Source organism: Peromyscus maniculatus, chromosome 5 (genome assembly GCF_049852395.1).
Source record: "Peromyscus maniculatus bairdii isolate BWxNUB_F1_BW_parent chromosome 5, HU_Pman_BW_mat_3.1, whole genome shotgun sequence".
NCBI classification, from domain to species: domain Eukaryota; kingdom Metazoa; phylum Chordata; class Mammalia; order Rodentia; family Cricetidae; genus Peromyscus; species Peromyscus maniculatus.
Window position 1 is genome coordinate 59,318,191 of NC_134856.1, and position 17,565 is coordinate 59,335,755.

The 17,565-nt window shown below is 48.9% G+C and overlaps 1 protein-coding gene across 2 annotated transcripts in view; it reads right to left on the bottom strand.

Moving 5' to 3' along the window:
* Nucleotides 1–9,298, bottom strand: part of C5H1orf198 (chromosome 5 C1orf198 homolog) — a 28,530-nt gene extending 19,232 nt beyond the window's left edge. The window contains exon 1 of one of the 2 annotated variants that reach the window (XM_076572320.1): nt 9,175–9,298. Coding sequence is in view for 1 of the 2 variants with exons in the window: in XM_006992813.4 (XP_006992875.3) it covers nt 8,691–9,023 (333 nt within the window). In the remaining variant the exon portion in view is untranslated. Of the gene's footprint in view, nt 1–8,690; nt 9,063–9,174 lie in introns of those variants that run through there. The other variant, XM_006992813.4, reaches the window with a different exon arrangement.
* Nucleotides 9,299–17,565: the final 8,267 nt, after the last annotated feature.

Sequence of the window (17,565 nt, forward strand, 5' to 3'; positions counted from 1 at the left end):
GGTGTATTTGCTGCCTGCAAAATGTTGATCCAACTCAGTGTCTCCAAAGGAGAGCAGTATACGTGTAATAAGCATATTCTTCACAATATGCTAAGTGAAACAAGCCAGACACAAGAATAAATACTGTTTTTATGGTCCCACCGACATGCAATACTGGAGTATGAAAAATCATAGTGACAGAAAACAGAAGCTGCCAGAAGCTGGAGGTGGGGTGGGGAGAATGGCAGTTATAATTAACCTGTACTGTTTTATTGATTAAAGGATATAAAGTTTCATTTCAAAACAACACAAATAGCTGGGCAGGGCAGTGGATGGCTCGGCATGACAATCTGAATTCAATCCCCCAGAATGTGTAAAGGGGGAAGGAAAGAACCAACTCCCAAAGCTTCCTATGAATGCCACATAAACACTGGCACACATGCTCACATACATATATCACGCATATACACAATAAAAAATAACAATTTAAAAACAAACCAACAAAACATGGCTGGCATCGAACTTGGTGGTAGCTGGCATCAGCTTTTAATCCTAGCACTCAGGAAGCAGAGGCAGGCAGATCTCTGTGAGCTCAAGGACAGGCTGATTTACATTATTTCCAAGCCAGCCAAAACTACAAAGTGCAACCCTGCCTCAAAAACAAAACACAAACATGGCAGAGCACACCTGTCATCCCAACATTCAGAATGCTAAGGCAGGAGGATGGTGAGTTCCAGACTAGCCTGGGCCCCTAACAAGACTCTGCCAGGAATAACTAAATAATCTGGAATTGGATGGTGGGAATGGTTACACACACTTTAAATACGTGGAATGACCTTGTACACTCAGAAATGGTTGAAATGGGGTTGGGGATGGAGATTATCTGGTAGAGTGCTTCCCTGGAATGTACTAAGACTCTGGGTTTGATCTTCAACACGGTATAAACAGGGTGTGATGGTACACACCTGCAATCTCAGCACGTGGGAAGGGGAAGCAGGAGGATGAGAAGTTCAAAGCCATCCTCAGCTACATAGAGTTGGAGGGTATGATATGATACACAAGATCCTGTCTCTTTAACATAAACTGGGTATGGCTCATACTTGTAATCCCAGCACTCAGGAAGTAGAGGCAGGAGGATCAGAAATGCAGTCATCCTTCGCTACATAGTGAGTTCAAGGATTGCCAGGGAATCATAAGACACTGGCTTTTTTAGTTTTTGAGACAGGGTCTCTCTCTATAGTCATAACTATCCTGGAACTCACTCTGTAGTCCAGGCTGGCCTAGAACTCACAGAGATCCACCTGCCTCTGCTTCCAGAGTGCTGGGATTAAAGGCATGCACCACCACACCCAGCCAGAGTCTTAAAAAAGAAAAAAGACTCGTTACAATGGCAAGTTTTGTGCTATGTATACTGCATAGCAATAAAAAGGTCTTGGAAAGACAAGGAGGAACTGAAGATGCTAATTACTAACTGGGAGCTGCCAACCGGGCAGATTGCAGTCTGGGATTTCAACTCTCCTGGGAAAAAGATCAGATATAGTGTGACCAGGTGTGTAAAAGCCACCTGTGTGCAAAGACCCTCTACAGACAACTGTCTAGCTTCCTATGGACTCACTCTACACATCCCTCCAAGGCAGTTCCAGGGTAAATGAGTGGCCTCCAAGCCCTGCCAGGGCATCTTTGTTCTTGGTAGCATTTGAAGATTACACACTAACCATTGCAAAGCATGTTTAATCACAATGTTTCAGAACTACAGTCCCTACTGCTTGCCAACTGGGCACACCCTGACCACAAAGCAGACACCTTCTGTCAGGACTGCCTGGTTTCCAAATAGATGGGAACCCCATCTATTAAGTCCCAGAAATAGGGCTGGTTTCCTTGGTGACTCAGAAGCAGGGTCTGCAGTTACAAGATGCCTTGGGAGCCAAAAATGATCACTATGCCTCTAAAGCCCAGGATCAGGAGCTTTCCTGGGGGACAAGTAGTGGCATTGTAGCTCAGGCTAAGAAACGCTGTCAACCAGAGAGAGCAAGATCTGACGGCAGAGCCTGTGCAAAGGAACAGAAAATCCCCTGTGCTGACAGCGCTCACCCCAGGGTGGATGCTGGGTGGCCTGGCCACTCAAAGACGCTGAGTACTCAAAGACACCATGACTGTCTCATGACTCAACTGTAGGTAGACTAAGGACAGCTCACAGCTCCTTTCAGGTCCAGCAATTAAGAACACTCGCTCCTCTTCCAGAGGCCCTGGGTTCGATCTTGGCATCCCTGTATTGGCTCACAAGCACCTGAAACTCCAGTTCCAGGGAGTCCAACACCCTTCCCAGGACTCTGTGGTCATGAACACACACATGATTCACAGATACACACATGCAAGCAAAACATCCATACATACACATACAAATAATATAAAATAAAAACTTTGGGAAAAAAAAGCATTTAAATGAAAAAACAAACAAACAGGAATGAGGGCCAGTGAGACGGCTCAGTGAGTAAAGGTACTTGCCAAACTAGCCTGGCCAACCTGAGTTCAATCCCCAGGACCTACACAAAGGCGGAAGGAAAGCCATGACTCCAAAGCTGTCCTCTGACCTCCACACATGTACTGTGGCATGTACATACATCCTCCTCCTGTGCATGAGCACACTTGCTTGGACACACACCACACACACACACACCACATACACACCATACACACTATAATAACACATTAATTTAAAAAAAACAGGAATTAGCTGGGGATGTAAGTGACTCAATGGTAGAGGGTTTATGCATTATACAGTACACACATACATGACTCTGGGTTTAATCTCCAGCATCATAAGTAAATAAACAAATAAAGGAACAAGGGAATGAGGTGGTCGGTCTCTCTGATGTTCACAGTGGTAAACCACATCAAGCCCAGTATGGTGGCCTAGGCCTATCAATAGTCCCAGCTACTCGGGAGGCTGAGACAGGAGGATTCTAATAGTCCAAGGCCTGCCTTGAGTTCAAGGTCAACTTGGGCAGCCTAGCAAGACCCTAAAAGATTAGAAAAAGTAAGGGCTGGGCTATAGCCTGGTGATAGAGCACTTGCTTAACATGCAGGAAGCCCTGGGTTGTTTCTCCATGTACAGAAAAAAATAAAAAGGATGGGATTTTGAAAAGAACAATTAAAATACGCCTTTAAAAAAACAACTGCCGCCGGGCGGTGGTGGCGCACGCCTTTAATCCCAGCACTCGGGAGGCAGAGGCAGGCGGATCTCTGTGAGTTCGAGGCCAGCCTGGGCTACCAAGTGAGTTCCAGGAAAGGCGCAAAGCTACACAGAGAAACCCTGTCTCGAAAAAACCAAAAAAAAAAAAAAAAAAAAAAAAAAACAACTGCCTGTTTGCAGCAACTGTGCATACACTTACAGCAGTAGCTTTGGTCTCTTAGACTAGCAGTATATTTATCTCTACTGAAGTCAGGGTCCATAACTGGGAGTTCAGAGCTGTAGTTCCAAAGACAGAAAGCCCTGGTGACTTACTTAGCTTGTGACACAATCCACTAGGGACACAAGTTCAGAATCGTGGGCATGGGCAGGGCTAGGGCCATCTCTCAGGGTGATGAGAACAGGGAACGGACTGGGAGGAGGGAGGTCAAGGGACCAGCAGGAATGTGGTCATTACTCTTTTTTGTTACTTATGTATTTTTGAGAAATGGCTACATTCTTCCAGCACCATGGGAACCTCTTCTTTGGGGTGTGAGTCCTGTCAGTCAAAAGATGACTCCAAGACTGTCCATGTGCTTCTTGCCCTCCCTGAATGGCACAAACTGATCCTTTCATCTCTGCAGAACCAGTTTCCAGGCTGCCACTGGGTCACCTCCCATGGAAGCCAGCACTGGAGGCGCCCAGAAGGGAAGCCACGTTTGCTGGCTCAGCTCCGGGCACCCAGCCAAGTGCTATCATGCTGGGGAGCCATCAATCTGCAAGGGGGGCAGGAGGGGCAGGCCCAGAGCCTCGATCACAGCCTGCTACATCTGGACCATTCTCAGTGCTAACCTGGCAGCCCAGCACAGGGTCCAGGCAGAGGGACGCAAGAGGCCAAATTTACCTTGTCCTCATTTCTAAAATACACATGGATATGCCAGACAGGAGGGGATGGTGATTCACACTTTCCACTTTCCTTAAAAACCAAGTCCCCAAATACTGAAAAATCAACTCTCAAATCACTATCCCCACCCCCCAAAAGGCTGAGAGCGAGGAACATAACTCCATTGAGAGTATGGTTGCTACAGAAGCAAGAGGACCTGGTTCACTCCCCAGTACTCGGGTAGAGAGCAGGGAGGGCATGGTAGTGCACACTTATGATCCCAGAGCTGGGTTAGTGCACACTTATGATCCCAGAGCTGGGGTAGTGCACACTTATGATCCCAGAGCTGGGGTAGTCCACACTTATGATCCCAGAGCTGGGGTAGTGCACACTTATGATCCCAGAGCTGGGTTAGTGCACACTTATGATCCCAGAGCTGGGGTAGTGCACACTTATGATCCCAGAGCTGGGGTAGTGCACACTTATGATCCCAGAGCTGGGGTAGTGCACACTTATGATCCCAGAGCTGGGTTAGTGCACACTTATGATCCCAGAGCTGGGGTAGTGCACACTTATGATCCTAGAGCTGGGGTAGTGCACATTTATGATCCCAGAGCTGGGGTAGTGCACACTTATGATCCCAGAGCTGGGGTAGTGCACACTTATGATCCCAGAGCTAGGGAGGGAGAGACAGAATCCCTGGGGCTCACTGGCCAGCTGGCCTAGCTGAATAGGTGAACTACCAGCAAGACAGAGTCTGTGTCAAAAAACAAGATGAATAGCACCAGAGAAACACCCTAGATTTGGCCTCTGCATGCACACATGCACAAACACACACACACACACACACACACACAGAGAGAGAGAGAGAGAGAGAGAGAGAGAGAGAGAGAGAGAGAGAGAAAGAGAAGGTAAAAAGAAATGGTTTAAAAAAAAAAAAAAGGCAAAGCCGAGTTTTACATGGGAGAGAAAAAGCCCTCTAGTCTCAGAAGCCAAACATCTGGCCAAATTCATGCCCAACAAAATAGAATTCCAGAAGGATCTAGGAAGGGTCTCAAGCAGAGAGGGGTAAGAGCACTAGGAAGGCCTCAGGCCTCCAGGAGGAGCTTTTGGGAGACAGCTGTCAACTAAGCAGCAGGCAAGGTTCAGAGCTATCTGGCTCCAGGGTCTTAAAAGTCCAGTTTCTAGAATCCAGGTCAAGGGGCTGTGGGACTGGCTGACCCACACCAGCACTCCTGCCCAGGTCCTCCTACTCCATGGAGAGGTGGCAGAGACAAGCAGATGCCACAGCAGCAAGATTCACCACCGCCGCAGGAGCTCCAGCGTCTCTGCAAGGGTCTGTCTGGAGCTAAGACAAAGGCAGTGCTTAGAACCCTGGGACTCACCAATGTGCCCGGGTCCTGATGGGTGTGGCAAGGAGTTGGAGTTGGGGACAGGAAACCACTTCCTGAAAATTCAGAGTTCTGGGTTTGTTGGATTGCTGCCTATGACAATAGTAGAGTATACAGGAGATCTCCTCTCAATCAAAAACCTTTTAGCTCTCAAAGAAGCCATTCCCAGAACTTCACTGCTGAAAGAACAAACCTTCCAGAGAAGGAAGGGAACTGCCAGCCTGAGAGAAGCTTCCATTGAAAAGCACGCCTTAATGTTCTCAAGAAAACTCGCAAGGCCGAGGGAACATCCCCAGGGTCCTTGCCTGTTCCGAACCATTGATTCCACATTATGCTTCACCCTGCCAGAGTGGCATCCTGCTGATGACACAGCCGGACTTGAACCTGGACCCTGGGGCTCCAAGCCCTCTTTTTGCTGCTGGAGAACAGCAGTGAAGGAATTAAGACAATACTGGAGTTGGGGTAGTCAATGGTGGAGGCTGGCAGGCTTGAACAAAACTAAGTTCTCTGCACATCTCCACTGAGATCAGTTCACAAAGCAGGGATTTTTAATGGAGCTGGTAAAGGCTAATTCGGGGGAAAGGGAGGTTTAAGCACCCTAATCCAGGGTGCCTCTAGTTTCTATGACAGCCTAGAAAAACACTTGCTTAGCTGATTCCCAAAGCAGCTAGAATACTGACAGTCCCTTCTTTGCCACAGCACCAAAAGCAGAGACCACTATCTCTGCAGAGGACCAGGCTACATTAGCAAGACAAGAGGGGATCTGAGTGTGCCCAGGCCATCCAGCTTTCTGGAGATGAGGGTAAACACACACCTACACACACACACACACACACACACACAGAGGTGTCATGTTGCTGCACCTGTCCTATGCACACAGGCAAAGGAGCCCCTACAACATCCAGAGTCACCAATATCTATGGTCACCAGTCTATAATTAGGGTCCCATTTGTTCCTGAAAGACATAAAAATGAGTAGATGATACTGAAAATAATGATAGTAGATGACAGTAAAAAAAACAAACAAACAAACAAAAAAACTAGATGGTATTACTATGGGGGGCACAAAATTTTATTGGCAACAGATAACATGATTCAAGAAAACAGGCAGCATCCTTTGGGTGTAGAACGAGCTGTGGAGCCCTAGATTTTTGGGTTTTTTTTTTGCTCAAATTTGGGGTCACCTATTTGGGTGTCATATCACCTAGCTGGGAGACACACACACACACACACACACACACACACACACACACACACACACACACACACACACACTGTATTCCCATCTGTTAGCCCTGTGGTTAGACACTAGTCCTCCTCCTTCATGCATGATCTCCTGGGTGCCATGATGAGACCACTGATGAGACCAAACTGACTTCAATTTGGTGCCAACCTCTCACTCAGTCTGGTGGAATTTATGGTCCCCTGTGCTGTTAAACCTCACACTACTGCAGGCAAAAAGGAAACACTCACCCTGGCTGACGTCCTACAGACCCTGCCCAAGACTCAAGGTTGCTTGTCCCTCTGCCACCTGGGCTGAAGCTGCTCAGGGACTTTGGAGGTGTGTGTGTGTGTGTGTGTGTGTGTGTGTGTGTGTGTGTGTGTGTATTCTGCCCACTTTGCACTGCTGAGATTGATGTTGGGTGCTACTGAAGGGCACGTGGACAGCTAGCTCAGCACAAAGTTTCATTGCGTGCAAACGCTGGAGTATGAGTGTAGGTCAGAGGTCAACATTAGGTGTTGTCCCTCCAGACGCTGTCGACCTTGTCTTTAGGGACAGGATCTCTCATTAGTCTGGATCTTGACAAATAGGCTAGGCTGGTTGGCCAGTGATCCCCAGGGATCAGCCTATATCTACTTCCCGGCACGGGAATCACAAGTGTGTGCCACCTCTCCATGGTTGCTAGAGATCCTCATTCGGGCATGGCAAGTCTCGCTGTTGGAACCATCTCCCAAGCCCCTGTTTGCTTTAACCCACACCGGTACACAAAGGCAGAATCAGGGCAGCCTGGCACCAGATGAGGAGCTAGAGTAAAAAGAAAAGTGGCCACATCTCTCCTTGTCAGCGACCCTGGCTCCAGTGTGGCTTGGCCTTTTGATATTCTCAGGGCCGGTGACAGCCAATCTCTGGCATTTGTTAAGTACTGACAGAGCTGCTTCCTCTTAGATTTATTTACCGGAGACACTGCCAAAGAGGAACTGCTTGCCTGCTCATCACCCAGATCCAAGCGCAAACTCTGTCCACATGTCTTTATGGAGATGCATATTTTCACAATGAAATGTTTCAGCTCCAGGAATATATTTTAAGACTTATATTTTCATCTCCTACCACACCCTTGTTTTTCCTGGCAAGGCCCTCAGAGTTTCAAGTGGGATGGAGAGCAGAAGGCAACGTTGGTGGACGGCTCTGCCTTCACAATTCCCTGCCAGTAAAGTGGGTTTGTGACCACAAGCGTCCTGTAGTAACAAACATCGACGAATACCTGGCCTGAAAAAACCTTATTCTTAACTGGTATTCCTTCCACTCTCGACATAACTTCCCCACGGGAGGAGAGGGGGAAAATCGCTCCTAGCCCCTCCTCCCTGCCTCCTAGAAAACTGCCTCCACCCAAAAAGTCTTTCACAACTCCGGTTGCTACTGATTTTGTCCTTCAAAACAAAGTTGAGTCCCTGAGGTCCAAGTACATACTCTCGTGGCACAACGGGCTTCAGAGAAACCATCTCCAAGTAAAACACCAGGTTTCTGGGCAGCGCAGACTCCGGATCCATTGTGCCTAAGAGCAGGGTCAGGCCGGAGCAATTTCAGTAGTTTCTCTCTTCCCTCAGCGTCTAGAGCTCAGGCTTCGGGACTCAGGCTTACTGGAGTTATCTCAACTTCTCCGGTGTTTGGGTGGGAACCGGGACTCACATGTCACACCCAAACACAACCTCCATTGTGGTCTCCCGGGGACATATCCCGGGGCGGCGGTGCCTGGCAGTCCCACCTCCCCCACTGAGGTCCTCAGACATAACATTTGCCGGCCCCTGGGTGCCTGGTGTTCGGGAACGGTAGACATTATTCCCGATTCATACCCGGAAAACTGAGGCTCTAAGTCGTAAACTCATCGAGGGCCAGGCTGCTAAGGGGCAGAGCCTCATCAAAACCCAGGTTCGCGTGATTTCCTCTCTACTGTTTCCACTTTGTCTTTAAATGTTCCCTTCTCCCAGAGATTTCTGAACTCCCCCTCACCGCCCACTCCGCCGTAAGTGGCCAGTCCCGCCGCACCCACCTCGTCGCCGAAGCGCACCAGCTTCTGGCCCGTGGGCCCGCGCAGGCCGGGGAAGCGCGCGGGGTCCCCCACGTCCCCCGTGTCCGCGGCCCGCGGGGCGCGAGGCCCCACCAGGCAGCGGTCGATGATTTCGTCCTGCTGCGCGGGCGGCAGCCGCGCCCACTCGGGCCCATACTTCTCCCGGATCTTCTCCTTGTCCTGCATGATCTTCCTAGCCATGGGGCTCAGCGACGAGAAGTAGGTGAAGCGCTTCCGCTCCCGGTCGTCCAGCGGCCGGTTCCCGCTCATGACGGCCGAGCGCGAGGCCGCGATCGCCGCCGCCATCGACGCCATGCCCGGCCCGCGCGTCCCGGCCCGAGCGCCGCCTCCCGGGCCGCCCGCGCCCCGCCCCGGAGCTCCGCCTCCGTCTCCGCCCGGAGCTCCGTCCCTACCCCACCCGCTGCGCCTGCCTCCCTCCGCCCCTGGCTGAGCACCGCCCGCAGACCTTGCCGGGACGTCCTTCCTCCGGGCCACCTATGCCCCACCTGGTACCGGTCCGAACCACGAATCGTCCCCGAGCCCTGTCAGCACCTGAAGTCCCGCCCCCACTCGGAGTTCCATCCCCACCTGGAGTCCCGCCCCCATCCTGGGCCCCACCCCCAAGCTCCTCTTCTCACTGCCCTTTAATTTCCTCGCTGTGGGGGCGCTTTCCAGGACCCCGGGGCATCTCTGGGGCGGCTCCTGCGTCGCCAGTACGCGCGCCGCGGTTGGAGACGGCTACTGGGGTTAACTCCGGGCAAGGACCGCCATGGCGCCACGTGGCACTGATGACAAAGGAAACTTCTTCCTGCACGTGCCCAACCTGGCTCTCAATCATCCTCGCTCCTTGGAGCTCTTGCGCATTGCATTTTCGAGTTTACCGCTTTGTTTGCTGGGCGATCTGCCACGCTAAGTTGGGGTCCAGGCGAGGACACTGACCCACCACCATCGATAAGGAGTCTAGACTCCTGTCCCTTGCAGACTTCAAGAAAACTTCTGTCAAGCCTGGCATCGAGGCATTGGCTTGTAATACTGGCACTGGGCAGGCCTTGGCAGGAAGACCATGGCAAATCCAAGGCTAACCTGGGTTATATAGTGAAATCCTCACTACCACTATCCCCACAAAAAGAAAGAAAGCCCCCTGCTTAAAGCCGGCAGCGTGAGGGAAGTGCCCCAAGCTCCAAAGGTCTTTCCCTTTTCTGGAGAGCTACACACAAAGCCTCTCCACGCCCGCAGAGGTTTTGCTTTCTGTGATGCTTGCCACTACTGAGATGAGGCGAGTGCGCGCGCACACACACACACACACACACACACACACACACACACACACACACACACACTCACCACACACGTTAATTAAATCTCAGGACTATGTCTTTAAACATCACTCAGGGGCCTAAACAGGAATTAAAGAACTCTAGTCAGCAGACGCTGGTCAGTTTAAGGAACCTATATTCAGTCAACTTAAGTGAGGGGCAACCCAAAAGCTTAAACTTCCAAAAATGGCCAAGCGAACGAATCCTGGAATCTCAGAAATCACAGGAACTCCGGGAGGTTTGCTATCTGCAAACAAACTGAAGAGGATGGAAATTTCCACGGGGAAGCAGAGGAGATGTATCCCCAAAGGGGGCCAGGCTTACCATGGTCAAGTTTCTTTGCAGACCACACAAAGTTATACAGGGCTGTGGAATGTTTGTGTGCCCACCCACACTGTCTGATTTCCACAAGACTGTAACAGGTCTCAGGTAAGCATTATGTCCACTTTTGAAAAACAGCCAAATACCCACTGTGGCATAGTTGCCTCTAAGTGTAGCCCAAGTGCAGAAATAACTTCAAAGGCCTTGATCTAAATGGAATGTCACAAATGCATCAGGCTCTGTAATAAAAGATTTCACAGTCAAGAATGTTATCAGGGTAGTGGGGATGTGGCTCAGTTTGCAGAGTGCCTGTCTAGCAAGCATAAAGATCTGAGTTCCATCCCCAATACAACATAAATCGGGCATGTAATCCCAACACTTGAGTGAGGTCTAGGCAAGAGGATCAGATGTTCAAGGCCATTCTCAGCTACGTAGTCAGTTCAAGGCCGGTCTGAACTACATAACAACCTGTCTCCAAGTGTGTGTCTGTGTGTATTTGGCATAAAATAGGCATGGTGGTTCACACCAGAGACCCTAGCATTGGGGAGGTTGAGGCAGGAAGAGTGCCATGAGTTTGAAACAAGCCCGTGTTGTACATTGAGTTCCAGGCCAGCCTGACCTACAGTGTAAGATTATGTCTCAAAATAAATAAATGAATAAATAAAAATAAAAATCTTGCTGGAGGGACGGCTCAGTGGTTAAGAGTACTTGCTGCTCTTACAGAGGACAGGAGCTCACTTTCCCAGCACCCACATGGCAGCTCACAACTGTTTCTAACTCCAGTTCTAGGAAATCAGATATCCTCTTCTGGCCTCGTAGATGATGGTCGCATGCATGTGGTACGCTTACATGCAGGCAAAACCAGACCAAACATTTCATCAGTATAACACACTGAAGAAATGAGGAAAGCAAAGTCATCCCATGTTGGCTGAGTCTTTAAGAAGCCACAGACCTGGGATGCTGAGCTTTGGTTATTTTATCATTACCTATTTAAATGGGACTGTAACAAGTCTCACTTACAGGCTCAGTACACTGGCCCCAACCCCCTGGTTTATCTCCACTAACCCCCTTTTAGTAACACAAATGGTGCTTAAAGACGTGTTCTTGAACTGTGCGTGCTCAGCTGTGGATGAATCATCTCTATTAACCTCCCATATGCAAGGCTCAGGGAACATTGCAGAAGAGCAGACAGAAAGAAGGTTAAGAGAGAGATGAGGAGAGCTGCAAAATGCTTGCTTCTGGACATGGCATGGCTGTTGTTCAAATCAACTCAGCAGCTGTGATTACCTGCACAAGACCTACACAAGATCAAGCCAGTCAAAATGCCAGTGTGAATGGGGGGTGGGCCCCCGAGGCCCCACGATGGGTGGGGAGACCATTAGCAATTAGTAGTTGCTGAGGGAGGTACAGTCACTCTCCTTTAGGGAAGAGGCTGCTAGTGGGTTGGCCACGCCCCCGTGGATAGTGGCACACCCATTCACATCTGGACAGCATTAACTAGACTCAGGTAAGGAAGACATGAAGTTGACAGGGACACAGGTTGGGGTCACTGAGAAGAATTGGAGGAAGGTAATGGTGGGTAAATATTATTAAAAATACATGATTTAAGCCGGGCGGCCGTGGCACACGCCTTTAATCCCAGCACTGGGGGGTGGGGTGGGGTGGAGCCAGCAAGATCCAAGAAAGACACCAAAACTACACAGAGAAACCCTGTCTCAAAAAGCCAAAACAAAACAAAAAATACATGATTTAAACGTATAAGAACTTTAAAAAATTAAAATTTTTTTAAATAAAAGAGGAAGCATCCTTTGTTTTTTTTTTTTTATTTTGTTTTCTGTTTGTTGGTTTTTTTGTTTTTGTTTTTTTCTGAGACAGGGTTTCTCTGTGTAATTTTGGTGTCTATCCTATATCTCACTCTGTAGACCATGCTGGCCTCAAAGTCAGAGATCTGCCTGGCTCTACCCTCCGAGTGCTAGGACTAAAGGCATGCACCACCACTGCCCGGCTTTGTTTTGTTTTTTTGAGAAAAGGTTTCTCTGTGTAGCCCAGGCTGTCCTGGAACTCACTTTGTAGACCAGGCTGGTCTCGCTCCTTGTATTTTAATTAACATTATGTGCTTACCTTGAAACTACACAGGAAGGGTCTTTGGTTTCAGAGAGTTGGCCTCATGCTCTTTTCAAGGCAGTTGTGGGCTGTAGAGACAGCTCCCTGGCTGAGAATATGGGCTGCTCTCGCAGAAGTTCTGAGTTTGGTTCCCAGCACCTATATGGCAGCTCACAACTGTATGTAACTCTAGGGATCTGACACCCTCTTACGACCTCATGTGGTGCACTTACATACATACAGGCAAACACTCAGACACATAAAATAAAAACGAGCAAATCCTTTTTTTTTTCTTTTTTAGAAAGCAGTTACAAAAATAAGTGGTTTCCAAAACAAACAAACAAAACAAGTTTCATTAAGTATTTTTGGAGCAAATATAATTTATTGCCAGACAAGTTTCTACAGTATTATAAATCTGAAGCCATCTGTAATGGCATAAGCCTTTAACCCCAGCTACTCAGGAGGCTGAGGCCGGAGGACTGAAAGTTCAAGACTGCTTAGGCTACACAGTAAGCAAAGGCTGAGAAGGAGAAAGAGGAAGACCGTGGATCTGAGGCTGCTTTTCCCACCAAGAACTCAGGAATTTAAAGGGCCATGCTTGGCTGTATGGCCGTCTGAGCCCAACAGTGTCTGCTTTATTCTTCCAGGTTGGGAGAAAAAACAACAACAACAAGAAAACCGTGTTGTGGTCTGTATGTGCACAGGCTTATCCATCTGGTGATGCTGTTTGGGAGGCTGTGGACCTTTAGGAGGTGGGTCATAGCAGAAGATGGGTTACAGAGGTTAGCTATCATGTTTTACAGACTGACCTGCTTCAACTTTCTCCCGGCTCCTGACCAATCAAGATGTGAACAAGCAGCCTCACTCACCCTCCAGCTCCTCTGCTTCCCCAGCCATGATGGGTTATACCTCATATACGGGCCTTAAGCTGCTTTGTCATATACTTGGTCGCAGTACCGAGAAAAGCAACTGACATAACACACAAACACGTGCCAGAGAAACAACCAAACGCACAGCTAGTTGATTCACAGGGTAAGGGGACCTCTACAGCAGTGCAATAACATGAGCTGAGTGGGACAGATGCACAGCCCCAGCCAATATGCTCTGCTCTTCAGGGCCAGGTACAGCCAGGCAAGGCAGCTGCGCTCAGGATGACCAGGCCCAGCACAGACGGGCACAGTGGTGTTCTGTTCACATTAGTTGCAGTTTTCACCACTAAGATTTTTATATCACATGCTTCATTTCCCCTTTTTGTTTGAGCGTTGAAGATGAGGATCTCATTATGTAGCCTAGGATGGCCTCACTCATAATCCTCCTTTCTCAGCTTCTTGACTGCTAGGATTTTGGGGTACACCTCCATGCCCAGCTTAAATTCCTTTTTTGACTTGGTCTTCTTGCTCTGTAGCCAGGATGGCCTGGAATTTATGATCATTCTGCCTCAACTTCCTGAATTCTGGCATCTACATCTTAATAAGAACCTTAGCTATCAAAGAACTTTCTTTTACTTACCTACTGTCCATGAACTAGAGGGTGCAGACAGCGGTTAACATGTGGCAGCAGACACAACATCTTTACATCTGAAAGCTTCTCATGCTTGCAACTGGCAGAATTTCACTGTCAAAGTGAGATCTGGGCCCACCTGGGCCCAGATTTCTGAGCAGACCAGTCTTTAGTAAGAGTCCAACACCATCAATAAGTTCCATGCTGCCGCTGGTCCAGTTGCCTAGGACCACACTGAGAAGCATGGCCCCAAGCCTCCAGCAGTCCAGGACAAATAAGGAACAGTTTGCTTCCATTTCCTGGGTGTTCTCCATGACTCACCTGGAGGACACCGACTCGAAGGACACAACTGGTGTTACTGCTTTTCAGTGACACTTAATGCCAGGGTCTGCACTGCATCTGAGTTGTATCACCCCAGGAGCTAGGCTGCTAAGAATGAGACAGGGTACCTCACCTCTCACATCTAGCCCTTACCTCAGCAGTGAAGAGGCAGAGAACCCACCTCTTACTATCTTTCTGAAGCTCTTAGGGTGTCTTCTCCGTGACCTAATCAGACCATTCTCGCTGCCCTGGACCAAGGCAATCTGCCATGCATACTTCACCACTGGAAAGATCCATGGAAAGAGGCAGGGCCTCCCTCGTGGGGCATGGAATAGTCTCTTCTATCTTGCTGACCTAAGGAAGATGAGGTGCCCACTTATCGTGTTCACTGAGCTACACCTGCATTTTCTAGGTGGATGTATTTTGCCACCAGAGCTTGCAGGGGGTGGGGGGCACAGGCCAAGGACACAGAGCATTTTCCTTTGAAGAGTCTGAGGCCTGGGTAATTTTCCTAATGTGAAGTAGGGCTGTTCTACAGGCTGTAGGTATCTAAGCCAGCTTGCAAGGAGGCAGCAAGCACATGGCCCTGCTGCTCTCATGCAAATACATTTTTAGAATCAAATGTTGGGCCCTTCCTTTCTGGAATGGCTCCTCTCTGGAAAGGAGGTGGCAGAGAAGATCTGCCCAAGGTTCCTAGTCACACCTTCCCTAGACGCCACAGACACTATGTCTGAGTATCTTCAGACTCAGAGTCCACGGTCCACTTTGATGTTTCCGTCATCTGCTGCTTGAGTTCCAACCGGCTTTTGGCCTAACAGCTGGGCTCTCTGGCCTGACAACAAGGCAAAATTAAGTGATCAAATCTGACAGGTCCACTGGGCGCAAGCCACCTTCCTCAGTGATATTCAGAGTGGAAGTTCCTGGGCAGCTTCCTCTCAGGCAGTTGTCAGACATCTGGGCAGCCTCTTTGGCTCAGAGAATCAGGAAGTACCTTCCCTAGGCCCCAGGACTAACAAGTCCGAGTGAAGGACCCAAGTGGCTCCAGTTAGGACTGCTCAGGGGGATGCTTGGGAAGGGGTATTGGTTGCCCAGAAGTCTTACTGGCCCACACCACACAGCTCCCTTGGAGAGGGACGTTGAGCATCTTACTGCACTGATTGCACTTGCTCATTTTTTCTGGAGGCAGTGTTTAGAGTTGAACACAAAAATGTGGTATGCATATGTATGTGTATATGATATATATATATATATATATATATATATATATGGATATGATTTTTTAAAACAGGGTTTCATAGTGTAGCCCAGACTGACCTAGAACTATATAGCTCTTATTGTGCCAAACTTGCAGTAATATTCCTGCTGGCTAGGATAATAGCTATAAGCTACCACAACTAGCTTGGACTCCTTCCTTTTCATTCTTTCTGGCAGGGTCTCAAGTATTCCAGAGAGGCCTTAAACTCACTACAAAACTGAGGATGACCTTGAATTCCTGATCTTCTTGCCTACAGGGATTATTGGTATCCTGTATTCTCCTGTCTTATTTTTTTAAGCATGTGTGTAGTCTATGTGCACTCGTGAGTGCATGCATAAACCAGGGGAGGGTGTCAGGTCTCCCTTGAGGCATCATCTCACACCAAACCTGGAGCGGTCAGCTTCCTGGTGGCTGGCAACCAACAAACACCAGCAACCCTGGCCTCTGCACCCCAAAGACTGGTTTTGAGGCCATTACAGCCATATTGCCTCTTAGTGTGTTATGAGAACTTGCAATCAGATCCTCATGATTGTGCAGCCAAGTGTGTTACCCATTAAGTCATCTCCCTAGTTCCTTAATACGAAGTCCTAAGAAACAGATTCAAGTTGGAGAAATAAAAGTTCTGAACTACTGTGTCAGAAGTGTGGCTGGTTTCTAAAGGGACTTCTCAAGTTGATGAGAGAACCACACAAAAATGTATTCCCAATGGTCTTCCTGGAACAAGAGTCCTCAGGGTACCCTAGGATGACACCTTCTTGGCCACTAAACAGAACTGCCTGTGATGTCTTGGACTGGGGGATTTGGCCCACCTATTCAGGGAGCTTCTGGCCATTGTAGACACAGACCCACTGCTTCTCAGGACTTGTGACATCAAATCACATCACCTGCACGGGCAGAAAGTGGGCTAGTAATTAAATTAAATGTAGTAATCTGGAGTCAATGGGCTGAGTTATAAAGAACCACATTCTAGTCTGCGCTGCTAGAATCTAAGTGTGTATGTGTCCCCAAGATGAACATGTTGGGGGACAAAGTATGTGACAAAGGGAACTTAAGCATTTGTTTTGTCTCACAGTTTGAGGGTACAGTCATCATGGTGGGAAGGTGTGGAGTGGCTGGTCACACTGCATCCACAATCAGGAAATAGAGTGCTCAGCACACTTTCTCCTTTTTATTCAGTCCAGAACCCCAGCCTGAGGGATGCTGCTGCCCAAATTCAGGCTGTATCTTCCTACACTGGATAAACCTTTCTGGCAACATCCTCACAGACTACCCAGAGGCATGTTTCCATGGTGACTCTAAATTCAGTCAGTGGGGTTGGTAGGGGCATGAAGAGTGAAGTAACGTGTGTGGACCTCAGGGATGGGGACTAGAGTTCCAGAGCAAGTAGCATGAGGACCCTTCCTACCATGTGGAGACAAGCTGGACCATGAAGTCGGAGGAGCAGCCCTCACCACACATCTCAATTTCCAATCATGATGGTTTGGTGATAATGGCAGGCAAAGTCTCTGATGAAACCAAAGGATTTTGACTTTAAGCAGAAGGGAAGTTTAAAAGCCCCACGTTTTCTGTTTCCATCTGTGGTTCCTACCCCACCCTCCCCACCACTGTCAGAATCCATCTGCAGGCAGCCCGCTGGTGCTTCAAGTTCATCAGGACTCTGGGGAAGGATGAGTTAACTTGGACAGCACGGGGTACCACACATTCCTCAGAGTGCACTCGGCCTGTCTCTGAGGACACAGGTTGGACCCTGTGTGGCTCTGAGGCACCCTTTGTCCAGCATCCTATCCCAGCATCACCACACAAGCTGATTCAGGCCCAGCTTCTTTCCACTGGGTTCAGTGGTTCCTCTAGGCCCCACTTCTGGTTTTGGACCATTTGTCAGAGGGGATGAAGCCAAGAGGGCAATGTAACCAAAGGAGCACATAGAGATATGGCTCCAGACTGTGCTAGGCACTGAGAGTTGAGGCAGTGGGAAGTTTGAGTCCCGGGTCCCCAGAGAGTCCCTGGTAGGAATTCCCCAGCACCATCCTGTAGCTTATCA